Source organism: Berkeleyomyces rouxiae (genome assembly GCF_048999995.1).
Source record: "Berkeleyomyces rouxiae strain 22BRR77 chromosome Unknown BrBRR77_ptg000009l, whole genome shotgun sequence".
NCBI lineage: Eukaryota > Fungi > Ascomycota > Sordariomycetes > Microascales > Ceratocystidaceae > Berkeleyomyces > Berkeleyomyces rouxiae.
In genome coordinates, this window is record NW_027396499.1 from 454,242 (window position 1) to 481,350 (window position 27,109).

General features: G+C 54.3%; 8 protein-coding genes across 8 annotated transcripts; 4 read left to right on the forward strand and 4 right to left on the reverse strand.

Moving 5' to 3' along the window:
• Positions 1-2,495: 2,495 nt before the first annotated feature.
• On the forward strand, positions 2,496-5,019 carry BROUX77_006712 (uncharacterized protein; the record flags this gene model as incomplete). Its single annotated transcript, XM_073751727.1, has 2 exons — positions 2,496-4,688; positions 4,768-5,019. 2 exons carry the CDS (start codon positions 2,496-2,498, stop codon positions 5,017-5,019), a joined length of 2,445 nt encoding a protein of 814 aa, XP_073602859.1.
• Positions 5,020-5,755: 736 nt separating this feature from the next.
• Positions 5,756-7,595, forward strand: BROUX77_006713 (uncharacterized protein; the record flags this gene model as incomplete). The annotated part of the gene is made up of 3 exons (XM_073751728.1): positions 5,756-5,927; positions 6,048-7,372; positions 7,452-7,595. The coding sequence occupies 3 exons, from the start codon at positions 5,756-5,758 to the stop codon at positions 7,593-7,595; spliced, it is 1,641 nt and encodes a 546-aa protein (XP_073602860.1).
• A 350-nt stretch (positions 7,596-7,945) lies between these two features.
• BROUX77_006714 (uncharacterized protein) lies at positions 7,946-9,638 on the reverse strand (the record flags this gene model as incomplete). The annotated part of the gene is made up of 2 exons (XM_073751729.1): positions 7,946-8,629; positions 8,715-9,638. The coding sequence occupies 2 exons, from the start codon at positions 9,636-9,638 to the stop codon at positions 7,946-7,948; spliced, it is 1,608 nt and encodes a 535-aa protein (XP_073602861.1).
• A 656-nt stretch (positions 9,639-10,294) lies between these two features.
• On the reverse strand, positions 10,295-11,131 carry BROUX77_006715 (uncharacterized protein; the record flags this gene model as incomplete). Its single annotated transcript, XM_073751730.1, has 3 exons — positions 10,295-10,481; positions 10,543-10,791; positions 10,866-11,131. The coding sequence occupies 3 exons, from the start codon at positions 11,129-11,131 to the stop codon at positions 10,295-10,297; spliced, it is 702 nt and encodes a 233-aa protein (XP_073602862.1).
• A 1,597-nt stretch (positions 11,132-12,728) lies between these two features.
• Positions 12,729-14,626, reverse strand: BROUX77_006716 (uncharacterized protein; the record flags this gene model as incomplete). Its single annotated transcript, XM_073751732.1, has 3 exons — positions 12,729-12,800; positions 12,876-13,901; positions 13,964-14,626. 3 exons carry the CDS (start codon positions 14,624-14,626, stop codon positions 12,729-12,731), a joined length of 1,761 nt encoding a protein of 586 aa, XP_073602863.1.
• Positions 14,627-15,266: 640 nt separating this feature from the next.
• On the forward strand, positions 15,267-16,280 carry BROUX77_006717 (uncharacterized protein; the record flags this gene model as incomplete). Its single annotated transcript, XM_073751733.1, has 1 exon — positions 15,267-16,280. One exon carries the CDS (start codon positions 15,267-15,269, stop codon positions 16,278-16,280), a length of 1,014 nt encoding a protein of 337 aa, XP_073602864.1.
• Positions 16,281-17,341: 1,061 nt separating this feature from the next.
• On the reverse strand, positions 17,342-20,124 carry BROUX77_006718 (uncharacterized protein; the record flags this gene model as incomplete). Its single annotated transcript, XM_073751734.1, has 2 exons — positions 17,342-18,755; positions 18,827-20,124. The coding sequence occupies 2 exons, from the start codon at positions 20,122-20,124 to the stop codon at positions 17,342-17,344; spliced, it is 2,712 nt and encodes a 903-aa protein (XP_073602865.1).
• A 4,768-nt stretch (positions 20,125-24,892) lies between these two features.
• On the forward strand, positions 24,893-27,098 carry BROUX77_006719 (uncharacterized protein; the record flags this gene model as incomplete). The annotated part of the gene is made up of 2 exons (XM_073751735.1): positions 24,893-26,711; positions 26,767-27,098. The coding sequence occupies 2 exons, from the start codon at positions 24,893-24,895 to the stop codon at positions 27,096-27,098; spliced, it is 2,151 nt and encodes a 716-aa protein (XP_073602866.1).
• Between the last annotated feature and the right edge of the window lie 11 nt (positions 27,099-27,109).

Below are 27,109 nucleotides of genomic sequence, written 5' to 3' on the forward strand. Positions count from 1 at the left end.
AGGCTCTCGTCAAGCGAAGCGTGACGCCTGCAGAATGAGCTGCAGGATGGACATTACCAGGCTGGCCTAAGAAAACAAGCCCAGAGAATAATTGTGAGATGGGCGGGCAGGCTTGAATTGAAGCCACCTTTGAATTTAACACAAAGGGAAGGAAGTGAAAATTCTTCACTTGCATCAAACGACCATGCCTTCCCAGTGAATGGCGAACATGAATTTGTGATCTTGGAAGTTGGGAAATGGTCGTGTGCTAATGGTACTGTGCGCTTTTGGTCTTCCTGACTGTAGATGAGGGGGCGTATGACAACTACGACGCATGAATTTCTTGAGTGAGATTATCTCAGCAGCAATGAACACCGCCTTTCCAGTCCACGTATAACTATGCAAGTTTACAAGTACAAATGAAGTGTCTCTAGGGACAATGTCATCTTGTAATGATTGGCCAACTGTATCTTATACCCCGCCATTCTATACAAACACAATCGCCGTGATTCCCTTCCTTATGCCGGCCAGAGTGAGGCTCAAGCTTGGGGAATCGTCAATAGGCTGCTTCACGTGATTTGTGTCATTCTTGGTTCTTCCACGTACCTCGAAGCTCGTTCGCTTTGAGTGCTTCGCTTCATCTGGGGGCACTCGCTGTGCCAATGGACACTGTGTCTCCTATGTCCAAGCTTCCGACAGCTCGATTTCCAATGCGGGCTTGTACATCACGTACATCCTCATATCCTTTGAGGCTCGTAAAAGAACCGAAAACTCTCAAGTCAAGTATCCACACAATTACCAGTAGCTACACGGAACTGTAGTACTAATACATACTAACCTGTGATGTGATACAGCACAAGCAACCCCGAGCCGAGCAGGTCATCGAGAATACGGCCTAAGGCTTAGCGTGGCTCCTTTTCCCCTACATTGTACATACAGCTCATGGCCAATAGGTGGACTTTAGATAGAGACACATGCGATCCGCAGAGTGCGGCCTTCTTGCTACGGTTATCATCCCAGTCATGTATGTATACGGAATAGACATAGTATTTACATCACGACGGCCATGGCCTGTGCTTCTCCCGTTCTTCTTTTCTTAGTCTGCGAAGAAGAGGGCGTTGAACAGCCGGAGAAACACCTGTCGGTCCTTAGCAACTTTCTTGCTGCATCACTCACACCGCAATCACATTAGCCAAACCCACACAACTAGCTATACGGGCTTATTAGGGAGGTGTGGATGAGACTGTAAGAAAAGTGCCACAAGCAATCAATCACAGACATACGAGCGCCGTGTCAGCAGCGCACGTGTAGCAGTATTATGCACCGCAGTGGCAGCACATGCTTTCTACCCAGAAATCTCCAACGTCTTGCGCCATTCTCGCATAGTCCCGGGCTTGACGCCTCTCTCATCAACATCTGTGCCTGTCGGGGCTTTGCTTGGTGACCGCCAGGTGGTTATGCTGCACTTCTCCGAAGCATGCAGAATGCATCATGCCATACAAGTGTACTCGCACATAACTACACATAATTATGCAGTGCCCATGTCGTCAGAGCGTTTCGATCTCCAATAAGCCACACAGTATCACTTGCAGATACTGTGGTAACAAGGGGATACCGACAGAGGCTTAAATATATTGCTACAGTGGACAAAGGCATGGGGGTACTTCCGGAACAACGTGGACTAGTTTGACGGTTGCTTGTTTCCAAACAATTGGCGCAGAGAATGAACGCCCCTAAAGCGGTCTCAAAATTTCCATTGTCACGTGATCCTTTTACATGGGTCTGTATGGGGATTTTTATGGGAGTTTGGCTGACAGGGGGGTGAGGCGAGGGGCCTGAACATCGCGAAAAACGACCAAGTCAAAATCGATTCAATTCCAAAAAAAAAAAAAAAAAACTGCAAATCAAAGCCAACTCAATTCAATTCAAAAAATACAATGTAGGGCTCAAGCTATCATTAGAGTGAGTGTTGCGCATATGTATAACCATCATTGAGGGCGTAAAAAAGGCACATTTTCGGTCGCAACATGTCCAGTAAAAATTAGAATTGTGGGTCCGTGTCGATTCACATAATGATGAAATTTTCGAGACCGCTTTGCGAAATTTCAGAAAACGGGACGAACGACAACTATTTAGGGTTATTAGACATGTGATTCCGTAGACACGTGACTGGGGCTGCTCAAGGCTGTGGTGGGTCTACAAGCATTGAAATCTGACGAGGCTGTGAAGCTGTACTAGGCAGTATAGATCCCTCCAACTTTTTTACACTTCCTTTTTGGCCCTCCGTGAATCAACAACCTCATAATTACGCTATTCATCAATTCAACGTCGCTCGAATCTCTTCAGGTCGCTTCTATTTATCACCATCGATCGCTAGCAAGTAGTGCCCCCTCGCACACTCGTGCCCCTATTCTACTTTTATCGCCAGAGTTTCCCGGCGAGTGTGCGACTCAGGGCGCATCTGCAATACTTTTTTTAATACGCGACAACAGTGCCACCTCATCGCTCAATACACAATGAACAATAGCGCCCCTGGAACGCCTGTTATGCAGGCGCAGGCTACAGTGAACGGCCGCCAATTCAACATCTTCCGGCCGGAGCACATTATGCAGATGACGTGGCTGCCCGAAAACGAACGTCAGCGCTATCAAGCTGGCTTGCGATCTTTGTACGCAACCTTTGAAAACAGCCCCAAGGACTCGGATGAGCAGCAGGCCGCCAAGAAGAGAATTCTTGAATTTTCCATGTCGCTGAATAACAAGCGCCGACAGATTCTTCAGCAACAACACCAACAACAACAGGCCGCTGCCGCAACAGCAAACCCGCAGGGTCAGAACCCCCAGCAACAGGCGCAAGCCCAAGCCGTTGCCCAGACACAAGCTCAAGCGCAACAGGCTCAGGCTCAGGCTCAGGCGCAGGCGCAGGTTCAGGCTCAGGCGCAGGCTCAGGCGCAAGCTCAAGCTCAACAATCTCAAGCGCAAGCTCAAGCACAAGCACAGGCTCAAGCTCAAGCACAAGCCCAGGCACAAGCCCAGGCGCAAGCGCTCGCTCAAAACAAAGCCCAGCAAGCCGCACAAAACCCTCACCCGATAGCACCTGCTGTTTCTGCCGCGCAAACCACTGCTGCGAATATGGCTACTCGATCACCAAGCATGGGTGCCACGCCGCTTGTGACAGGCAAGGTTCCCGACAGCATCCTGAAGCACATCAACGCTTTGTCTTGGACTCCTCCACCAACACTCCTGGATACAAAGGGCGTGGAGGCTGTTCAAAAATGGACGGCAGAAGCAAAGAAGAGCTATGTCAAGGCCTTGATGACGATTGAGCACAGCCGTACACGTATGAATGCTATTACGGCGGCCCAGAAAGAAAGGACTGACAAGGGACTTAGTACGGCAGAAGACTCGGTCAAGTTTCAGCAACAGCGCGAGCAAATCTCTAAATCTTTTACAGAGGCCAATCGTTATGTTGATCAGTTTCGCAGACAGCAAGAGGCTTGGCGCACAGCTGTAACAAGCAAGGTTGCTGCTGCGATGGCCGGGAACAATCGCTTGGCGCAAGGAAATCAGGGCACTACTCCGTCTGGAACACCGATAATTGCACCTGCTGCAACCCCACAGCAGCAGGGGACACCCCAGCCGGTCGGGACTCCGGTCCACGCCAATGCACAACTCGACTCATCTAAGATCCAGCAACAAGTGACGACAGGAGCGGCTGGTAACCGCACCCAAAAGCAGCAGCAGATCCAGCCACAACCGCCGAAGCCTCCGACGCCGGTCTCCGCACGTCCTCCGAATATGCCTGCCGCTCAGGCCCACCATCCCATTCAGCCCCAGTTGGCGCTTCAAGCCCAGCAGCAAGCACAGTTACAAGCGCAACAACAAGCCCAAGTGCAAGCGCAACAACAAGCGCAGGCACAGGCACAAGCTCACGCGCAAGCGCAAGCGCAAGCCCAGGTGCAACATCACGCACGCCTACAGCAGCAGCAACAGCAGCAAGCCGCCGCCGCCGCTCAGCAGCAGCAGCAGCAACAACAACAACCGCAGCAGCAACAGCAACAAGCTGGCATGCCAGGTCTACATACGCAGCAGCAGCTACAGGCTCAGTTGCAAGCTCAGTTACAGGCCCAGCAGCAGCAACAACAACCACAGGCTCAACAGCAGCAACTACAGAATGCGAAGGCGCATCCTCCTCCTGTCAACACAGCCATCGCAACTGCCGCCATGGGGGGACAGGTTTTGACTGGAGCACCGAGTGCCATTACTCCCAGAGTCGGCACGCCGCAGTCTGCGACAGCAGGTGGTGCGATTCGTCCTCTCAGCATGTCGGCTGCTGTTAGTCTTGCGAATCAGAACCAAAGACAACAATCCGTGACGCCCACACCTACGTCGACGCAAACCACCACCAACACTGCGAACAAAATGGTTATCCCGAAGCAGCTTCCAGAGCGGGCTACCCAAATCCCGCAGCCAGTTGCCGTGGCGGGTGGCGCTGGCCCGGGACGCCCGACATACAACGCTGGTACTGGAACGCCCGGTGGTGTCCTTGCACAGCCAGCTATTGCAAAAGTTCAAGTTCCACAGTATATCAATGAGGCGGAGGGGGATCATGTACTCAGCAAGAAGAGGCTTGATGAGCTTGTTCGCCAGGTGTGCGGCGGGCAACCTGAAGGCCAGGAGGGCAACATTTTGGCACCCGACGTTGAAGAGGTAAGTTTTGCGTTTTCTATTCCATGTACTTGCTGGAGCTTGGCGGTGATACTAACGTGTCTACTTTTCTGCCTTGTAGAGCATCATGACCCTCGCAGACTCATTTATCGACAATGTCCTCCTCACGGCGTGTAGAAATGCCAAGGAGCGAGGTTCTAAGAGTCTCGAGACGCGGGACATTCAGCTGGTCCTCGAGCGTGTATACAACATCCGTATCCCTGGATACTCATCAGACGAACTGCGCATTGTGCGCAAGATCCAGCCGTCGGCGAGCTGGATTACAAAGCTAAGTGCAGTGCAGGCAGCCAAGGTCACAGGCAAGGGCGAATAAGGAAGGGCACAGAACAAAAGAGGAAGACCGGCCAGTCAGAACGCAGCAGAGTATGTTTTTTTTTGGGTATCGTGATTATTGAATGGGCAGAAACAACTATGATGCATGTCGTCGTTGATTGTAGGCGTGCAGGCAATTGCTTCATTGGTAGCTGGTGGGGTGGAGCTTGGCGAGCTATGTACCTAGCTATACCTTCAACTTGAAGCTTTGGCTGGCGGGACGCAAGTACCCGCTACCTGTATCCCGGGGCAGGTGTAGGCGTGGCAGGTGTACCGAGTACTAATTAGTCAGCAGTCGGTGGTAGTAGCTGCCAGCCTTGCGCATCCAAGGCTGCGCCTGCCGTTTAGCTGGAGGACGAGAAGCTCTGAGATGCTGTGGACGCTGCAAATGAAAGAGAAAAAAGAAATAGAGAAACAGAGGCCTAATAACCAGCTGAAGAGCGCTTTCCTGTAGCCAAATCCCCCCCAGTCCGGCGCTGTAATTCCAGGCCTGGACCGCCCAAGCTCTCCCTGATTTGCCATCTTCAGCAGCCCTCACAATCCCCGTCGTCACCACTTCGCCGCCTGCTGCCACCGCCCAAAAAAAACCGGCCCTCAGCCAGCCATAAACACTTGCCCTCTGATTTTTGCTCCCCATTCCACGCCCTCGCAACAAACACCTCAACACACCCTCCCATCCGCCATTGGCCCGCCCGATCCCCCGCCCGATTTTCTTTGCCAGCCCGTGCCGCACGGAAATGCCCGCCGACCCCAGAAACCCCAAAAAGGACACCGACGCCGACGACAAAATGACTGTGATTGTGCCCCCGTCCAAGAAACCGGCCAAGAAGCCCGACGTGGACGTCGACATGGCTGATGCTGCCGACGGAGCTGAGCCCGTGGTTGATCCTCTTGCTCAGGCAGTCTCGGGTAAGAATCCCCCGTCTCCAGTCCCCCCGCCCGCCCGCGTCTAGAGCTCCCCCAAGCTCCATCGAGCGCCGTATCCGCCATCTCGGCCCTCGCCTCGCTGACACTTCCGCCATCCTGCAGATATCAAGACCAGCTGTGCCCTCCTAGACCGCGGCGTCACGCTCTTCGATGCCCGCTTCTCGCTGCGTGCCCTCCGCTCTATCTCGCTCCTCCGTAAGCGTCTTACGCCCGAAGTCATCGCCGCCGCCGTCGTCGAGATCTACCCGGCCTCGTCAGCCTCCATCTCCGTCGCCAAGGGCCTCCTGGCCGCCGTTGGCCGCGAGGGTACCGCCTTTGCCTCAACGCCTGCCGACATGGAGATTGACAGTGAGCCCAAGAAGCTGCCGGCTGCCAAGAAGGACAAGGACGTCAAGGACGTCTTCCCCGAGGTTGGCGTCTACCTGAGCATTCTGGTGCAGGTTTTCTTGCTGGACAACAAGGAGTTTGACAAGGGCGCCAAGTTCTCGACTGATCTGGCCGAACACATCCACTCTCTCAACCGCCGCACTCTAGACTCATTGGCCGCAAAGGTCTACTTCTACCTGTCGCTGTTCTTTGAGCAGCTATCGCCCAAGGCCCCCTCGCCCCAATCCCCCATTGTTTCCATTCGCCCTATTCTACTAAAGGGTCTGCGGACTGCTGTCCTGCGCAGCGATACGGACACCCAGGCTGCCGTCATTGTGCTGCTGCTCCGAAGCTACTTGCTCACCTCTAGCATTGAACAGGCCGACTTGCTCGTCTCCCACACCCAATTCCCCGAAAACGCCTCCAACAACCAGGTGGCCCGTTTCCTATACTATCTTGGCCGCATCCGCGCTACCCAGCTGCGCTACACTGAGGCACACGAACATCTCACTGCCGCCTCGCGCAAGGCCCCTTCCAGTGCCTGTGCCGTAGGCTTCACCCAGAGTGCTACCAAGATGCTGATAGTAGTAGAGCTGTTGATGGGTGACATTCCTGAGCGTGCCACCTTCCGCCAGTCCATGCTAGAATCGTCGCTGCAGCCATACTTCCAGCTTGTGCAGGCCGTGCGGGTAGGCAATCTGGACCTGTTTGAAAAGGTCATTGTGTCCGAGTCCAACGCCTTCCGGAAAGATAACACGTACTCGCTGGTGCTACGCCTGCGCCAGAACGTCATCAAAACGGGCATTCGCATGATGTCGCTGTCATACTCGCGGATTCCCCTGCGTGACATTTGCATTCGTCTCCAGCTTGGCAGCGAAGAGTCAGCCGAGTATATTGTTGCCAAAGCTATCCGCGATGGCGTCATTGAGGCTACCCTGGACCGCGAACACGGATTTATGAAGAGCAAGGACATTGGCGACGTGTATGCGACGCGTGAGCCGGCTGATGCTTTCCACGACCGCATACGCGCTTGCCTGGCCCTTCATGATGAAAGCGTCAAGGTATGTTGATTTTTATTTTTCCGTACACTGTCCATGTTCTGCGACCTCAAGTACTAACTACGTCCGTTTTCTCCTTTAGGCTATGCGCTTCCCCATGAACCAACACCGTCTTGAACTCAAGAACGCTCAGGAAGCACGCGAGAGAGAGCGGGAGATGGCCGATGACATTCAGAACGGTGACCTAGACGATGAAGACATTGGCGGCGACTTTGATGGAATTTAATCCGCGCGAGATGTCAAGGCTGGTGTTGCCGGGGAGAAGTAGTCGAGTCAGCGATGGGGCAGAGGTCCTTGTCAAAGAAGCTACACATGGTCACAGTAGTGCGTCTTTTTCTTTTTTTGCGCATGGTGATTATCATAATAGAAGCGACGTGTTTCCACAAACAGACAGACAAGCCAAAAGTGAAGATCGATTCAAGCAAAAAAGAAAGAAAAAAAAATAGTAAACTGGGTATCTAGAAGAGAAGAATCAGGTAAATAGGCAAAAGGCAAGGCAGTCGACAAATACGGTCTAGCAATCAGGGCATCAGACTCACAGCGCCAACCGGCTCTCCCAAACCCCCAGACCATCACTCACGTAGTCTCGTCATTGGCATTCTTTACCGCATAGCCCTCCACGAAGCCTGCCGGGTCACACGCGCGCTCCAGGCTGATTTTTTGCTTGGCAGCCCATTCACGCACTGCGTCTCGCGAGATGCGCACACGACGCTCAGCTTTTGGCGAGCCATCGGCAGCAGCCGCAAAACCGGGCATCGGGGCCGCAGGCTCGTCTGGCTCGACGACGCCCATGTCGCGCAGAGTCGCAAGACAGTCGTCGGGGGTGATCCAGGTATCGCGGCTACAGCGGTCGACGTCGACAAGCGGGGGCCCCGCTCCATGGGCCGCGTTGATAGTTAGCAGCCAGCGGGCGATTTCGCCGGCCCAGAAGCGGCGGTAGCCCTTGAGCCCGAGGTCGGAGATGGGCTTCTCGGGCCCGCCGAGGACGCGTTCGCGGCGGGCGATTTCGTATGACACGCCAATGAGCAGCGCGCCGAGGCCCTTGCGCTGCCATGGCGGGAAGACGAGGATGCAGGCTAGGTTGTTGTTGTCCCAGGACATTTTCTCCTTGGAGAAGAAGCCGGTGATGCGCGGCGCGGAGCCTCGGCTTGCGGGCGGCGTGAAGACGAGCAGGAAGAAGTTGAAGTTGTGCACGTCAAAGAAGACGGACTTGGTTTCGAGAAAGAGCTTGCCGAACAGCGAGAGGTTCTGGCAGAAGAGCTGCGGGATGGTGTTAGCATCAGACACATGGCCTTTCAATATAAAGAAAAGAGAGAATCCGTGCCATGCCACCAGAGGTACTTACAGAGTCCTTTTCCCCGTCCACCTCCCACACGCTCCACTCGCCCGCCTCGCCCTCTCGCCGCGGATGCACATACACCTTGCGCCCCGGCACCGCCGCCGCGCCGCCGCACACTTCCACATGGCGCGCCCACGGAAGCACCTCGCGCGCATACTTGAAGCAGTACGGACACACGTACAGCCTCTCCAGCAACGGCTTCTGGCGACGCCGCCCGCCCAGTCCGCCGCCCGTGCCGCCGCTGCCGCCGCCGCCGCCGCTACCGCTGCCAGCGCCGAGCAGCTCTTTGCTGTACGGCGCCGCGTACCATGTGCGGAAACACAGGTCGCCCAGCACGACGGTGTCGATGTTGCGGTCGGCGTGGAGGCCGCGAGCGGTGCTGGGAGCTGCGGATTGTGGCGTGGCCGCGGCTGTGAGCGTGGCCGTAGCTTCGGGGGCGGCAGGCGCAGAGCCGGAGTTCTTTTGCTTTTGTGCGCGCCCTGCACGCCGTCTAGTCGGCTGCGGTAGCGCCGCTTTTTCGCCGGCCAGTTCCCGCTGCTGCTCCGTCGGCATCTGCTTGGCTTTCTCCGTGGCCGCGGCAGCTTTGCGTGGCCGGCGGCGTTTCCGCGACGGCAGAGCAGGCGGCTCGGCTGGGTCTTGTTCCTTTTGCGGCGGCGCGTTGTCCATGTCCATCTCGACGTCGCCTGCATGCCCCTCTTCTTTTCCTGCTGTGTCCGCTCCGCCGCTGCCGCCGGCGTCAGGTGCAATCTGGCTCGTGGCGCTGGCTGGCTGGGAGGCGTCTGTAGCAGGTTGTTGGTCCTGTTGCGTCTGTTTGAGAGCTGGCGTCGACTGGCCCGGCGAGCAGCTATCCGACTGCTGCTTGCTGGGCCCTTCGGGCTCGCTGGTCGAAAAGACGGGCTCGGCGCGCTTCCGCTTGGTTGTCGTCGGCATGTCTCTTTTTTTTTTTCTCTCAAGGTTAGTTGGAGATGGCCTAGTAGGGGTCAAGATCTGAGAATGTTCAGGAGGCAATTTATTGATTCACAAAGATGGTGAGTAAGCAACTGAGGCAGAAGCTGGGCTGTTAGAGCTGGAACATTTATGCAATCTTGGGTGCTTGTATTTAGTAAGATGGCCTGACATTGGTTGATTGGATGTCGATGTTGTTGACGATGATACTGCTAGAGCTTCAAGCAACGCGTTGGGTAACCCTGGTAACCCTAGTGATAACTGGGTAATAATTTACCATGAGAACATGGTCGGAAATTTGGAGTTGGTGCAGACTGCTTCGCTAGGCCAGCACCACAAAAATAAAGAATTGTTGTCTTTGACTACAGTCTCTCGAATCTACAAGAGCGCAGGCAACTTCATATAAGTTGTCCTGGGTGTCTATCAGGCGATGCAATTCACTACGATCACATCACCCTCTTAATACGTCTAGTGTGTAACATCACGACAGATACAGATAAACTAACATAAATATAAGGCCAGAACGAGGCTTAGTATGACATAGAACGGTAAAGTATTACGCTAAAGAGTGGGTATCATAGAAACAAAAAAAGCAAAGGCGCAAAAGCACAAAAAAGTACACGAGCAAAGCCAGAGCCAGCCTATAGGGCTTGACCAACGAACGGCGTGGCATACGCTACCCGGGCTGGACTGGCCGCCTCAAACTGCTTGTCATGGACAGAAGCAGCTTCAAAGTCTTTTCGGGACTGGCTGACTTGGTCAACCATGTGGATGAACCAGTACAGCAAAATCTTGCGGTTGACGACGACGACGGCAAGGTCCCAGACACTGTGGCGGTGGCAGTGGTTAGACAAGGCACATGAGAGCAAAGAGAAGCAGCGAGACCTACCTGATGGTCCAAATCAGACTGTACACAATCACGCTTGTGTAGTCTGCCTTGATTCCCCAGAACGAATAGTCAGACGGAAATGGCCCGTCAGACGCTAGGTACACGAGGAATATCACAATGTACGTAAAGATTAACACACACTTGACTAGAGCAGCAGCACCAGAGAGCGGTTTGTCAAAGTGGGCAATGGCGTAGAAGTTGAGAATCATATCGATGCTCAGACCGAGAATAAGTGCAATAGCAGGTGGGCTGGTTTGTTTAGAGAGGGCGAGGGTTAGCAGATGTAAACCACAGACACTTTGAAAGAGAAGGGCGGAACTCACCCTGAAGATCGGTTCACGGCCGCCTCATCGTAGTTGAGGTAAAAGGCCAGCATGAGCATCATTAACATGCACACGATGGTGTGTGCAGTCTCAGTCACGATGCGCAGCACGCGATCACAGCCGGTGCGTCTCGCCGCGGCCCGCGAGCCGTCCCTCGCTGTCCCCGGGGCGCGTGCGGCCTCGACGTCTCCAGCGGGCGTGGGCGCCGTAAGAGTGACGGGGTGGGCGGTGAGGGCTAGCGGCGGCGGGCGGTGGCCGGGTTTCATGGTCGACGGAGAGAGAGAAAGGTGGCAGAGCCTTTTGGCGGCGGGAAGGTGAGTTTATGCGCGCGCGGTGACGGTCAAGTGTTCTGAGTCCGGCTCAGGCCGTCGAGGCAGGTTGGGCGAAGAAGACGGCTTGCCAGAAGCATGGGGGAGGCGTTTCGGCGGAGTAGAGAAAGAGGAGGAGAAGAAGAAGAAGAAGAGGCGAGCAGCTCAGTCAGTCAGTTCAGTACTAGGCGCGGGAGAACAAGTCAAGTCCGAGCGAGGACGGATATAGAGATATCTATAGAGACAGGCGGAAGAACACACGCCAGGTTTGCGTTTGTGTCAAGCGCCAACGGCCAAGAACACCAAAGACATGGACGAATAGTTAGTTACAGCAACCAGGAACAACAAGCGAGAGAGAAGCCGCACAGCATGCTATACTTGTAGTTAAAAACGAATATAAGCCAAAAGAAAAAAAAAAGGACAAGGCCCGAGGGGCGCCCTCCACCACTCGTGTCAAACCTCGAATCCCCCTCAAACCACCGCATGAACATCGGATGGCGTCTGGGCCGGAGCTTTTCTGCTCTTAGCTTTTCCTCACATTTCGGGAATTTCCACATGCGCGTCCCAAAACGGCAAAAGAGGAAGACGATGTTGTCTGAAAGCTGTTGGACTTATCAGACGAAGGGGCAGTAGCCGAGCAGGGGGGGGCAGGCGGTCTGTGTGGTGTGGTGCTCTAGATAGATGCCCTCGTATGTGATACAGGGTAGATGGGCCTGGCAGAAAGAAAGCTTCAGGGCCCCGGCCTCAACGTCCAGCCAGCTTCCAGGGCCCTGTCCATGTCTGGTCCACTGTTTTCACCGTCCTTCGTCTGTAAGTTATGGATGTACAGGGCACCCCCTCCCTCACCAATCCGTTCGACCTTCCCCCATCCAGTCTTTCGTCCGACTCTGTGCAGTCCCAAATAAGAACAGACAACGTTTGAAACAGCGATCAGATGGTTATTGCTTCTGCACCAGGGCACTCTGCTCTACTCGCTGCAAGAGTTTCCAGAGAACTTGTGCCAATGCTCCAGCTCCAGGAACACGGAGTTAAGGCGGCGCGCGCTGGCTCTTGAGACGCTTTATGTTTGTTTCTGGCTTGCTGCGAGTGTGTATTTTCCGCCGCTCCGTCTTATGCTGGCTCTTTATGTGCAGGCAGATCAAACACTCCTTTGATACGCGGTAAAGATAGCACGCATGTTTGTATAGCTATAACTAGTCATGTATGAAGAATGTCATGAATATGTCATCAGTGTCATATGCCACACACAAATCCCCATGCCGGCTCAGACTTGCCTTTAATCGAGGTCATAACCAGCGGACGGGAAAACAAAACAACCGACAACAGACCCAGCCTCGGAAGAAACAACAAGAAAGAAGACAAGGGTTGGTGTGCCCAGAGAGCCACCAACTATCGCAGTCTCTTCTCGCCCGTAGCACTCTTTCCTGGATAAGGCGGGTGTTGCTCCATGCTCATCGTCGGTCCTTGCATGGTTCCCAAGTATCTGTTTAGGTCATCACCGCCAGCATCAAGAGGAGTGTGCGTCCTGAAGCTTTCTATCGTAAGCCATCTATGTCTAAAACTCAATGTCTTGAGTCCCCGTAACCTTGCCCGTCTCCATCTTGGCTGACCGGGCCCCGAATTGAATCTGTTTCTCAGCTGTTAGTAAACTGCAGTTTTGTGATTCATTTTCCCATTTGCTTTCGCTCCCGCCACCACTTACCGCTCGCTTCTTCTCATGCATACAGCCTAGACCAAACTCCCTCGCCACCAGCCTCAACACCCGCTTGTCTGGTGGTACACCAGCATAGCGGTCGTTGGCCACTGAGAAATCACACTTATCCAAAACTGACCGCCGGATCGCCCATAGAATCACGTCCTCGTCCAAAAATGGCAGCCGCACCTCGCGGCCCCAGTGGCTAATAACGCGGTCATCGCGGCCCAGGTTCCGCGTGTTCAGCCGGCCCACGTCCAGCTTCAGCTGGTCTACGACGCCGGCGTAGCCTTGGCGCGAGTAAATTAGCGCACACCGGTTGTATCCGCCAAATAACTCGTCGGCGCCTAGGCCAGAGAAAACGACACGTGCCGATGTCGTTCCATATCCATGATTGGCACTGCCGGTAGCGTCGGTGACGGTGGGGGGCTCCCACGAGTTGTAAAAGGTTCCTGAGCCCCGGGCTGCAAAGTAGAATGCTAAAGAAATAGAAATGTCCATCTCTGTCTTGTGAGGCGACATCAGTGCAGCAACTTCGCTGCGGTGTGCCAGAGATTCTTCATACGGCACATTGACAGCAATGAAGCGCCACTTGGTGTTGGGGCAGGCTTTGCACAGATCCCTGAAGCCAACACGCCCTGTAATCCGATCGGGGCACATTTCATAGACGTCGGCAATGTCCCCCTTTTCTTTGCGCAGCTGTGCCGCGACACGTGGGTTTTCAAACGCTACATTGATCAGGTCAATTTCATCGTCTGGCGTTAGGCCGTTACACATAAGTCGCGCTGCTATAGTGCAATCCAGCCCGCCCGAGAAGAAGACTGCGGCCTTGGCCTTGCTTGTAGCCGTGTTCCCGTGCTGGATTTCCATGGCGCGCGGGGGGAGCTTGGGTATGTCCCATGCGCGTAGCCGTACAGACTCCTGAAGTGCTGCGTTCAGGCTACGCGCGGCTTTAAAGATGGCATCGCTTTGTGCATGGGCCTCGACCTCGTCTGGTGTGGGAACAGACATGTTGAATAGACCTAAACCACCAATCTATGGCATGAAAACACCTGAGTCAATGCCTGTCAGCCGCCGTCTAGCAGTCGCTCACTTACCAGGTCCTCGCTCTGTGGTGCATCTGCCAGCCACTCCTCACGCTGAAAGCAAAGGCTCGCGCCATCGTTGCTGGTGACATCCGCCCAGTAGATGCCATCAGCCGGCACCTCTTCTGCGCCTAGCTCGCCATCAGAAACACTGCACAGCACGAGCTTCCCTGCCTCGGGGTCCCGCCAGCGCATCAGCGACCGCCTGCCCAGCCGATCTCGGGCAAAATACACCCTGTAACCGCCGTCGCGCACGCGCAGGTAGGCAAAAGCGAACGGGCCAGAAACCAGGCGTAGACGCTCGATAAAGTCGGCGTGGCTGGTGCTCGCAGAAAGCAGGGAAAACACAGCCTCCGTATCGCTGCCCTCAACTGGACGGCCATCGATGCGCCAGGCCTCTCCGTTCCAGCAGAGCACGTCGCGGTCGTGGTGAGACGCCGCGGAAGACGTGCAAATGGGCTGGCGGGCAATGTGGTCGCCTCTTACGGACAGCACAGTCGCTGTGAGCTCAAGACACGCAGGCTCGGATGCGGCTGTGCCCGACGGGCTGGAAGCATAGTCGACGGTGAATTTCTCGGTGGCTAGCAGATCGGGTCCTCTAGCCCTAAGCCGGCGCTCCAGATTCCCGGAGCGCGGATAGAAGGCTCGGCCAATAGAGAGAAATATGCCGCACATAGTGTCAGGCAGCAGATGTCGGAAATGGCAGCACACTTAGAGTCATTGTCGTCGTGCTGGCATCGTGAGAAGTCAACACTCGAAGATCCAGAGACAGGAGACAGACCCTGGGGTTTTTACTCCTGAACCCTACCACGTGACTCTAGCTGGTTCTAGAAGACCCTAGTGCTTACTGCGCGCACACCCCCTGTTTCGGGACCCGCAAGACTGCTCGGCCAATCCGAGTCTCGGCCAAGGGCGTGTGGCTGCGAGGCTGAGATGTGGTGGCATTTGCAGACTTGGAGCACGCCGGTTTCCAACCATCACCAACTTCCATCCTCAGCCAGCATCTAATTGCACCAGCGGCGACTTTTGCCGTAGACCACGCCCAGCCCTATAGACACAGACGCCGGTCGTAGTTTCTCGCTCCACATCCGCCCGCATTCGCGCCGCGCCGTGCCGTGCTCCAAGCCCGGGCTCTATCCATTGGCCCCGGTGACGTCAAGAGAGCCTTCCTACTCTCCACAATCCTAGCAGACCGACATTGTCAAAAGTCCAGGGTCTTGTATTTCTGCGCCCGTGGTTGACGGCTCGTACAAAAGCCTTCTCGCAGCTCCGCCACCTTTACCCGCCTCCGCTTCTCTCCGCCACCGCCACCGCCATGGCGACCGGCTACCAGCAAGACCTGTCCAACCAGGTCATGTGCCCCGAGTGCCAGGAGAACCCGCCGAACCTGGTGGAAGAGTTCTCGTCGGGCGACATGGTGTGCGCCACGTGCGGCCTCGTCGTCGGCGAGAAGATTGTCGACACGCGTTCCGAGTGGCGAACCTTTGCCAACGACGACCAGGGCAGCGATGACCCGTCGCGTGTCGGAGACGCCGCCAACCCGCTGCTCAACGGCTCGCAGCTCGAAACAAGCATCGCCATGGGCGAGACGCGCGGCCACCGCCAGCTGGCTCGCATGCAGAACAACACCACGGCCCAGGACAAGGCCACCAAGAACCTGCTGGCCGCGTACAAGGAAATCGGCAACCTGTGCGACGCCATCAACACGGGCAAAAACGTCTCCGACGCCGCCAAGCACATCTACAAGCTGGCCGACGACCGCAAGTTCATGAAGGGCAAGCCGCAGGAGGTGGTGATTGCCGGCTGCATCTTTATTGCCTGCCGGCAGGCCAGCGTGCCGCGGACCTTTCGCGAGGTCTTCAACCTGACCAACGTGTCCAAGAAGGAAATCGGCCGCACGTACAAGCAGCTCGAGGCCTTTCTCGCCAAGGTCCAGGACGAGCCGGGCAACAGCTTCCAGAAGCCGACCTTTGACAACGGCAACACGTCGACGGCCGCCGAGTCCCTGTGTGCGCGCTACTGCACGCCGCTGGCCTTCCGCAACAGCATGAAGATTGAAAACATCTCGCGCACCCTCGCCGCCCGCACCAGTAGCGTATCCGACTTGGCCGGCCGTTCGCCGCTGTCCATTGCCGCCTCGTGCATCTACATGGCCGCCCACTTCATGGGCGAGCCGCGAACGTCGCGCGCCGTCGCAGAGGTCGCCGGCGTCAGCGACGGAACCGTCAAGACTGCCTACCGCTTCCTGTACGCTGCCCGCAAAGAAATCATCGATCCCGAGTGGTTCAAGGCTGGAGGCAAGATGGAGAATCTGCCAACTGTGTCCTAGGCCATTCCCCCACCGAGTATGCGCCGCTCCGGCACAGAGCACTGGAATGGGCAATCAGACCCGGGTGGCTGGCTCTAGGAGTCTGGAGGTTGGCTTGAGACGGAAGACTACTGCAGGATTGTAGCAGTCGCTCACCCACAACTCGGGCTGAAATGCCTCGTTGTTTACCACATCGTCCCCCCTTCACCGGCGGCCTACACCTATTCCATCCTCTACAGACACAGTCTCGCACCATCTCTTCTTTCTTTTGTCTTCTTGTTCTTCCTTTCTCGCTTCCTCCCCTGAAACAATGGTCTCCAGAGAGACACGGCGGACCCGTCAGTTCAAGCCATATATATTCACGCTCAGAATGGCTATTATATCCCTTCTCCCCCTTGGTCTTTTTCTTTTATCTTCTTTTCTTCTTCTTCCATCCTTCACCTGCTCGGTAAGTCCAAGACTTGTTTGCTTGTCCAGGCTCTTCCTTAACTGTCTACACTAAGTCTTGCCGTCCCGCCCGCCCGACTCCTTGCTTTTTTTTCTTTTTTTTCTTTTTTTTCATTCACTCTGCTTGTCTTGCATTTTCTTCCTTGTCGTTTTTCCGTTCAACTTATACCACCCCACCTCGCTCACCCTCTATAAAAAAACAAGTCACAGGTTTGGGCTTTTATATGCTTTCCTCAGCTTTGCTCTTTGTTACTATCATGTCTACCGTATCGTGTGACATGTCTTATTATCACTCTGTACCTCAAGTCTTGAATATATGGCATCATGTCATGGCTGCTATACAACGAATATCTGCATTATTATAACCACAATGACATTATCGTAGATGGCAAGATAACTAGTACTACCAAGCTTCTACTGCTGCGTATAGAAACAACGCATGGTAACATATCAACTGGATATATGCGCGCGCAATAACATCACCGCCAGGCCAGTACCAGAATACAGCAAACGCCTAGCCAAGAAAACACCAAGGAACAAGCAACAAGACACGGCCCACACGAAAAGAAAGACAGGAGCAAAACACCGCGCACCAAAGGGACAGCAGAAAAAGGACACACCAGGGGTCAACATAATCAACAACCAATCAGCACTGGTGGTATGTGCTGCGGCATCTGCTCGCCGTGGTAGCTTTCCAAGAAGCGCTCCCTGCGTGAAAAGTCGACCTGCAATGCGTCTGCTCGGTCCAGTGCACCCATCTGCGAGTAGATTTTGATCAATGTGTCTACCATGTACATGGTGGAACTGCTCAGCTCACCCCACAGTGTTGTCGACAATGCCACAGCCTTTTCCATAGTCTCGGCCGCAATATCGACCATGCCACACTCTAGTTCAATATTCGCCAAGAGGTCCAGGTACACTACACGTGCTGATCGGCTGTTGTTAAGAGGGGCGGCCGGCGTTTGAAGAAGAACCGTCCGCGCCTCCTCTGGGTGGTTGTCCTTGATCAATGACCGCGCAATTTGATGGCATACGTTCTTCTGCAGAATGATGTTGTTGTAATCCTGGAATGGAGATGCCCGTGAATCCTGAAGCATCTGGCGTAGTGTGGCGCGGGTGGCTGGTGATGAGCCAAATGATAGTCGCTCAATCTCACTCTGGAACATGAAAAAGTCGACGTACATGGCGGTGCAATTGTTTGCCCATGACTTGATCTGGTCTGAGAGGAACCGCATGAGCACCATGCTTTGTCCAACATCGTTGTAGATAAAGGCCGTTGCGATGGTACCCCAAACACGATTCAGTGGGCTATGAGCACCCACGCAATAAGGAGACAACTCGCGGACATAGCGCCACAGCATCTCGCCTAGATCACGACCGTGGCCCTCTTTTTCAGTGCGCAGACCAGTCAACAGAAGCATGGCCATTAACCGAGGATCGTCCATAACCATGACATTTTTGAGGGTAGCAAATGCAATGTTGAACGACCGCGTGGCCTTAGTTGTGTCTCGGCTTGTACGCAGTGTCTGAAGACCTTGTAGAAAGTGGTTGTAAAAGTCACTTATCAGTGTGACTGAAGCGCCAGTGGGATCGCCCTTGGTTTCAGTGGTCTCATTGAATGGAGTGTAAGACTTCATCCAATAGTTCCACGCACCAGACTGTACTTTGCCGTTCATCCAAACACCGAGATTGCATAGGATTTGTTCGGGCACATGTAGCGAATCGGGCGCCCGTAGCGTGAATTGTGGCGATTCGCGCACAGGAGTGGGCGTGTAAATGCGTACATATTGTGGAACATCCTGTTCAGCAACCGGTTCCTTTTCTTGTGCTCTTCTTTTGCGTGATCGACGCTGAGACTTGAGAATGCCCTTTTTCTTGGCGTGACGGAATATTTGCGTGAGCTCGAACTGTTTACCGTGAATCATGACAGCGGAGGGCTTTCCTTCTGCATCACGTCGGGTGACTTGTTGAATAATGGCCTGGACTTCGTTTTCGCGCAAGTTCTTCTTGAGATTCCACTTTTTGATTTTTATCTTGTACATTTTCTCACTAGATAAAAAGTTAGCAAGTAACCCGACACAAGAAAAGGTACTCTCCGCACGAGCAGTTGTTCAACTTACGTGGCACAAAAGTTGTAGTCTCTTGCCATGATGTCCATGACTTCCTTGAGCGGTTTATCCTCTTCGATATAAAGTTGTGTGATGTGGTCCCGGTAATGAACCCAATCAGCAGGGGTCGCCCATGATTTTGTACCTCCGCCAGAGACAGGCGACAGAGCGGACTGGTGGTTGCTAGATACTCCGGATGAAGGTCGTTCATCGTACTGTTGAGATAATGGTTGGTCTTTCAGGCCGGGCACAGGAGGTGCCTTGGAATATGAAGAGAGTGACACGGCAGGAAGACGGGCCTGCGACCACAGTGGAGGTGACTGCGACGGAAACTGGTGTTGCGAATGTGACTGGTACTGGTGAGGCGACCCCTGGATGGAAGACGATGGTGCCGAAAGGGGGCTGTGGGACAAACCACTACCGCCAGTGTTACCAGTGACAGGAACCTCGTCATCAAGAACCTCTGAAATTCTCACAAAGGGTGAGATTGTTCCCGTAGCAGGGTGAATAGGAACCCAGACAGGCATGTGAGTGGGCTGCTGCTGCGTCTGTTGCATCATACCCGCATCATTTGGCCACACCTTGGAAGTGGTGTTAATATCAGAAACGTCCAACCAAGTCTTTGTCGCACTGTTCATTTCCATCGATGCAGACAAGGCAGCAGGAACGTCACTGATCTCTGAGATGCTCGACCACATGCGAGGGCCCTCAGGAAGGTCAGAAGTCGGCGTCGGTTGTTGTTGATTAGAGTACGAGGGCAAGGGAAGCTGTGTTTCTACCGCGAGCGGGAGATCCTGCTGTGGCGGGGGGATCGTTGGCAGAGGGATATTGTATAGAGGCTGAGTCTGCGGCAATGAATCCTGGTGGGCAGGTTGTTGCTGGTGTGTTTGTTGAAGTTGTGGTTGCGAGTGGGACTGTGGTTGTAACGAGTATGGATCGGGTAAGACAATAGTCCCAGCAGTTTGGTAATGGGTGTTTGGTGAGACTTGGTCCGGAGACTGCTGCGCAAAGGCCATGGGATCGACCATGTTGGAAAGAATAGGAAGAGTGATGGGGATGGTGCGATCGGAGGGCATGACGCTGGTCATGATGGCGCCGTGGGCAGAGGCAGTAGTTACGCCATAGTCGGTGGCATCCCACGATTCGGAATCGAAGGCCTGGAGAGTCAAGTCGGAACCATCCTGGCGATCTGTTCCGTAGCGCATAGCCGAGGGGTTATATTGCTGGTCGTTCATGTGAAGACTGTTCATGGTGGCGGCGTTTATCGGGTACGGCAATGGCAGCGTTTTGGCCTGAGGAATGCCAGGCATAGTGGGTCGAAAGGTGTAAGTAGCGAGTGAGGCGAGCCAAGGTCAGCTATGGGGATTACTTGAAGCTTAAAAATCAGAGGAGATCAGCAGCGGCGCAAGTCGGCTCGAGCGCTGAGCTGGTCGTGATTGAGGGGCTTGAAGAAAAAAAGAAAAAAGGAGGATAAATTGCACAAAGTCTCACGGGGACATGAAGTGATGAAGAAGTAAAATAAAGCGAGTGAGTCGAAGATTCAGAAGGCGTGCCGATGCAGAGAAAAAACACAAAAAAAAAGAATAAATGAAAAAAATAAGTCCAGGAAAAGATAGATTCAGGAGAAGGGCAAGTGATGAGGAAGAAAGAGAAGAAGCTGAGTTATACGAAATCGGTAAAGCACAGGCTGCGTTGGTACAGTGCCGGGCACTGTTTTAGGCACCGTGTGCTATGGGGGAGAATGACAGGAAATAGGGTCTTGGCAACTACGTTTGACGACAATACAAGTATCCAGATAGGCAGGCAGGAGGTGGAGGTGGAGGTGGAGGTGGGGGGAGAAAAGGGAAGGCGAGAGTGGAAGGGAAGGAGAGAGGAAGAAGAAAAGGAAAGAGCAAGCAGCAAAAGGGAAAGAGCGAGGGAAACAGGAAGGAAAGAGAAGGATATCCATAAGACTTAGCTGCCAGGGGCTGAAGAATAAGAAGTTGCTGGGGATGGCCGTGTGGGTTTGGATGTGTTCAGAAAGAGCAAAAAAGGGAAGAGCAGCTAGTTAGAGTAAGTAGTTACGATGTATTGGGCGAGTTGCTGCCACCGCAACTCGTGGATGCTACGCTACCTGTGCAGGTAGTGATACATACTTGTGCCTGTTTCCGCCACTGCTGCTGCTGGGAATTGCAACTACTTGGTGCCAAGGCGTAGATAAGGAAGGCATTAAGCGCATGTATACGTAGTTACATACATATGTACATACACATGGAGCGCAAGGCAACAACCAGCAAAAGGAAGAACGGCGATCTCTAGGAAGGGGCCAGCGGGGGCAGGAACACCCAACAGAATGCACATTTACATAAACGGCAAGTTCTGGTTCTAGGGCAGGAACAAACGGAGAACCAAGGGCTTCCTTCCCAAGGCCTTGCTTGTAATTATGTATGTATGTATGTATCCAGTACAAATGTATACAAGTGGCAGGCCAGATGACAACCTCGAGAAGATGCAATCACTAGTGAGTTAACTGACGGTGAAACGGCAGATTGAGGCGGCTACTATGACTACATCTCTAGATCCATACTTGTACAGTGACAGCAACATCTTTTAACACGACTTGCGTGTCTTGGACTGTACACGCTTGCGTGTGGGCGGACTTGCGTACCGGTGTCTGGCTTTTTACAGAAGCCGCACAGTTTATTTCTCATGGTAAGACAGACATTCAAATCAGGTTCGCCGTGTCAGAACCAGCCAGAGTAACTTGGACGTGACTGGGCTGCTCTTCGTCCTGATTTTGCCGGTCCAGCCTTCAGCGGCCCTTTTTTGTCCTTTGCTGCCTCTGGGCTTCCCTTTTCTTCGATGCGATTTTCCGTGATTGCACATCAATGCAGTCTATCAAGGGAAGTGGAAATAACGGAGGAAGACGATGGAAGCCCCTCGCCCATTCCCACTCCTACTACAGCATCGCGGGCCAAAGACCGAGGCCACGCCCGTCCGCCCGCCTATCGCTGCTTGTATGCATGTATGTACTTGTACTTGTGCCTGTGCTTGTACACAGTGTGAGCAAGTGGGGCCGCGATAGCCGTCGTGATTTGGTAAGCAATAATACTACGCTCTTGGAAATGCTGCAACTCTAGTATTCCTCTCTATGTATGAGTGTAATCGAGTGTATATATGTGGGTGTTCACAATGTCACTTAGGCTGTCGCGTGGCAGCAAGAGCGCACGCAGACAGAAGCAATGTGAGCCATCACATATCACACTCGGTCGCCTCGTCGCGACCGTGCCTGGACCATCAGCACCGGCGTTAGATGGATGATGGCCCAGCTGAGCTGAGTTCAGGGCACACGGATGCACAGATACACTAGAGTCTAGGCGAGCAAGTGTCAACACTGCATACAGGCTACAGGCAGTCCCCCTCCCCCGCTCCCACGGGCGCTACACCACTCTAGCCTTGGGCTTGGTGTGCTAGCTGCCCTGGCCCTGAGCGGGTAGCGCCTCGCTTTGAGCGCCCTGCATGGCTGCAGGAGCTTCTTTATGCTGTGCTTGGGGGCGTAGAAGTTGGCGCTGTTCTCATGTTCGTCCGGTGCTGTTCGTCAATCTCTCAGCCTTTGAACGACCCATCATGACAAGTAGTTGAAACATGGATGGAGCAAGACACCAAATTGGGCGCCAGGGTCTAGTCTGGTCATGGTATCGGTTAGGGTTACAGTGACAAACCTGCAAGTCGGTTTGGGTCCTAATTGGACTGCTCTTTTGAAGCTACTCGAAAAGCCTTTGCTCTATGGCGGCTGTAGTTATGTAAGAATGTAGCCAGGGCCGTATTGACAAGTCGTTCACGTACATACGTTTCTTAGCGTCCGACTCCTTGTTCCCACATGCTTGCGTTCTCCGGCTTGGGTCTCCTATTGGACAGCCAGCCAGCAGACTCATCCCCATTCACTCTTGACGCATATCCTTTGTGATACTCGAGCCCGTATTTCGTGGGCCAATCATTTCATGCGCTACTCTCGCACTGAGAGTATTAAGGTATTAAGTTGTTTGGCTGTCACGAAACCAGGCCGTGTTTCGCGGTTGCTGATGGGTGGGCTTGGCTGGGTTTCAGAGACCAGCGCATGGCTAGGGTTGGACGGCTGTTCGGAAATAGGGTTAACACAAGAACGAATGGCACCGACTAATACTCGCTAGTGCCGGCCTTCAACGCACCCTCGGAATCTTGTTGCTGGCACCAGCTTGACAATATATTTGCTGGTTGCTCTGACAGAACGGCCCCCTTGCTTCCTTTGTGCAAGCATATTGAGCACAGCGAGTGGCAGCGGAAGCGGAGTCTCTCGGCTTTTGCTTTTGCAGGTGCTTCCGCTCGCTTGGAAGTTCGGTATTGTGTCTCTCGCTAGACTGAGAAAAAAAAGACACAGAAGCCAGGGTGACAGAGTGGCAGTGGGCCCAGGGCTCGGCAGTGGGGGCCTGGACACTCGCAGAGCTGGCGTGGAGTGTTGTGTGTCTCTTGTCGGGCCGGGCGGCAGTATGTGATTGGGAGCTGGTGAAGCAGCCGGATGTGTGCTGGGAGCATACACGCAAATGCATGTGTGTATGTATATGTGCTACCACTGAAATGCGGGCTTCTTCTATTCATAGCCTGTGTCTTCCATCGCTTTCCCCGCCGCGCGTGAGGCCATGGCGACAAAGAAGTGTGTGATGTGGTGGGCCAGGGCATCTGGATTGTCGGTCCATTCCATCCAGGTCTCCCTTTAGAGAAAGGTCTTTTTTTTTCTTTCGTGTTCTATTTTCTGCAGCAGGCAATTCCACGGCTCGCCAGGAAAGAATGGGATGCCTCTCGGGAAGCATTATAATGGTACGAGCCGTTGTTGTTGTTGTCGTCGTTGTCGTTTGTGGTGATGGATGAAGTTTTTTTTTTCTCTTACACTTTGGTAGCGGTTGTTGCTGCTGCTGACAAGGGCCCGTCTGACAGCCGGCGAACGACTGGCCTGGTTCCAAAGCGTTCAGCGGAGAACGCCTTGGAGGAATCACAAAGGAACAGGGGGAGGCAAAAGGATCGGGAGGCGAGGAGGGGGGGCCATGGTGATACACCTCGTCTCAGATTCCATGGGGGCTTTTCACCAGCAGAGAGGGGGGCAGCACGGGGTGCAAAAAAGGCGCCAGAGACACAGAGGCCACGAGCAAGAGATGGCGGATGTTGCGGTGAGCTGTTCAGGCGACGAAAAGCCAGAAAGCAGACGCAGAATGCCGATATCAAGAAGCCTTCATTCTTGCAGAGCGGCGGCACTAGGAGACCAAGGGGGCATGTGAAGTTCTTTTTTTAGCTACTGTGAGACAACAAGGGCGGCCAGGCGATAAGAGAAGAGCAGCTGTGAGAAGAATCAATGTATGGCAGAACATGGGATGTAAGCCCTCCCCTCCGCCCAAACCCCCGTCGCCGTGGGTCTTGGCCGCGCTCTCGTTCTGGCGCTCCCTTGTGACGGCGCGGCCAAGTTTCCTGTTGGATTCTGTTTTAAAACTCTTTTTTTTTCTTTTCCTCCTTCTGCTCGTCTTCTTCCTCTGCTCTCACTGAACCACGGCCTTTTGTCTCTTCTCTTCTTTCCTTGGTTGATCCTCGGCCTTCTTGTGCGTTGTTCTGCATCCCGCCGCTGTTGGCTCCTCTTCATAACACTTGTCTCTTGTTTGTGTTTCCTCCTCTTCTTTCTTGTTTCACTTCTTTATTGCTGCCTCTTCTCTGCCAGCATCGCCTTTGCTCCTTTCCAGCGTCCCGAGTTCACAGAAGCACCGCTCGCCGCTTCATTATCGTCACTTTCGTCCTGTGCAACAACCTCGAGATGTCGCTTTGTGTTATGCCAATTTGACGACGTCCGCCGAACATCAAGTTGCGCCTGGGTGATTCAAGATTTGTGTTTTTGCTTCCTTTTTTCTTCTTTATGAGCAGGATCTTATCGGCTGGCCGTTTTTCTTCTTTTCTTTTCTTTGATCTTTTACATTCCTCCTTGTTTCACGCCCATATCACCAGCATCCGTCTCCCTCCGATACACCAAGCATCGACGACGATAAACGCATAAACACCACTTGTACACACTGCATCCGCAATATGCGCCTTGCCAGAACCGTCCTTACTGCCGCCGCGGCAGCCCTTTTCAGACCCGTCCACGCCATTAGCGAACTTCACACCGTTGGCTTTTCCACCTGCAGCAGCGCCGACGCCGCCGTCACTGTCAACAACGTCGATATCAGCTTCAACAGGGACCAGGGCACGCTCGTGTACGACGTCAGCGCCACGAGCAGCAAGCAGCAGAACGTCACCGCCAAGCTGTCCGTCACCGTCTACGGCAAAGACGTTTATTCCAACAGCTTTAACCCGTGCGAGGAGGGCAGCTATGTCAAGGAGCTGTGCCCCGTGCCCGAGGGCGTTTTCACAGCCAAGGGCTCGCAGAATGTGCCCCAGAGCTTCATCGATTTGATTCCGGACATTGCCTTCCAGATACCCGACATTGCCGCCGTAGCTCGCCTCGAGCTGACGTCCGACTCCAACGCCGTGGCCGCCTGCATCCAGTCCCAGGTGACCAACGGCAAAACCATCAACGTAGCCGCTGTTTCATGGGCTGCCACAGGCATTGCCGGCGCTGCGCTCATTGTGTCCGGCATCTCGGCCATCAGTGCTAGCGTTGCTGCTGGCGGCACAGCCGTCGGCACCGCCTCGCCGTCGCCGTCCTTTGTGCAGGTCGTCGGCTGGATGCAGGGAATAGCCATGAACGGCATGCTGTCTGTCAACTACCCGCCCGTCTACCGCAGCTTCACGCAGAACTTTGCCTTCACCACCGGCCTGGTCGGCTGGGACAAGGTGCAGATCGCCATCGACAACTTCCGCGAACGCACGGGCGGAAATTTGACTGCCGACGGCGTTGAGGCACTGCGGAACACGACGCTCGTCTTCGCCGACGGCAGCCGCCAGGAGGCCAGCAGCAGCACGCGCCGGTCTATTGAGTTGGTCTCGCGCACCATTGCCGCTCGCGATAGTGAAGAGTCCGGCGCGTTTGACGAAGCCGTCAGCGGCATCCGCGCGTTTGTGGAAAAGTTCAGTGTGCCCCAGTCCAACACCTTCATGACCATTTTGTTGGTCATGGCCATTGTCATCTTGTCCATAGTCGTCGGTATTCTCCTGGTCAAGGTCATTCTGGAAGTCTGGGCCTTGTACGGCAACTTTCCCAAGTCGCTTTCTGGCTTCCGCCAGCACTATTGGGGCTCGATTGCCCGTGCAGTGACGTCACTGGTCCTGCTCCTCTACGGAGTCTGGGTCCTGTATTGCGTCTTTCAGTTCACCCGCGGTGACTCGTGGGCGGCCAAGGCGCTTGCCGGCGTGACACTGGCCCTGTTCACTGCACTGCTTGGCTACTTCACTTGGAAGATTTGGCGTGTAGCGCGCGACCTGAAGAAAAACGACGGTGATGTTGACGATCTCTACGACAAGAAGGACCTCTGGGTCAAGTACAGCATCTTCTACGAGTCATACCGCAAGGCCTACTGGTGGGTTTTTGTGCCCACCATCGTCTACGCATTTGTCAAGGGCCTCACGCTGGCCGGCATGGACGGCAAGGGCCGGTCGCAGACGGCCATGCAGCTGATTGTCGAGGCGGTGATGCTGGTGCTGCTGCTGTGGAGTCGCCCGTACGAGCGCCGGTCGGGCAACGTGATCAACATCATCATCCAAGTCGTGCGTGTGCTCTCCGTCGCCTGCATTCTCGTGTTTGTGCAGGAGTTTGGCATCTCGCAGACGACCCAGACTGTGACTGGCCTGGCCCTCGTCATTGTGCAGTCGGTTCTGACGGGCATCCTGGCCATTCTGATTTTGTGGAACGGCATCAACCAGTGTGTCAAGGTGAACCCCCACCGCAAGCGTAGAAAAGACGCCGGTAAGCAATTCTTCTTCTCGTGATTCCATGGAACCCGTACTAATAGAAATGGCAGAAAAACTCATGGTCCGCGATACCCTCACGCCTCTAGGCCCCCAGGAGATGTACATGAACCAGTACTCCGACACCAAGACCAACAGCCAGTCGACAACCTTTGCCATGTCGTCCATCAAAATGTCGGATGAAAAGACCTCTCTCTCCAAGAGCAACTCGTACACTGGCCGCGAGGGCTACCTCCAGGCGCCAGCCGATAACCAGCGGCCCATCAGTCCCATGACGCCACTCAACGGCGACCGGGACGGGCTCATGATCCATGCCGCGCCTATAGGCGGCAACGGCTTCTCGCGGGATGACGATCTCGACGGCCGGTGGCGCGGCAGGGCATGATTCGGCCTAAC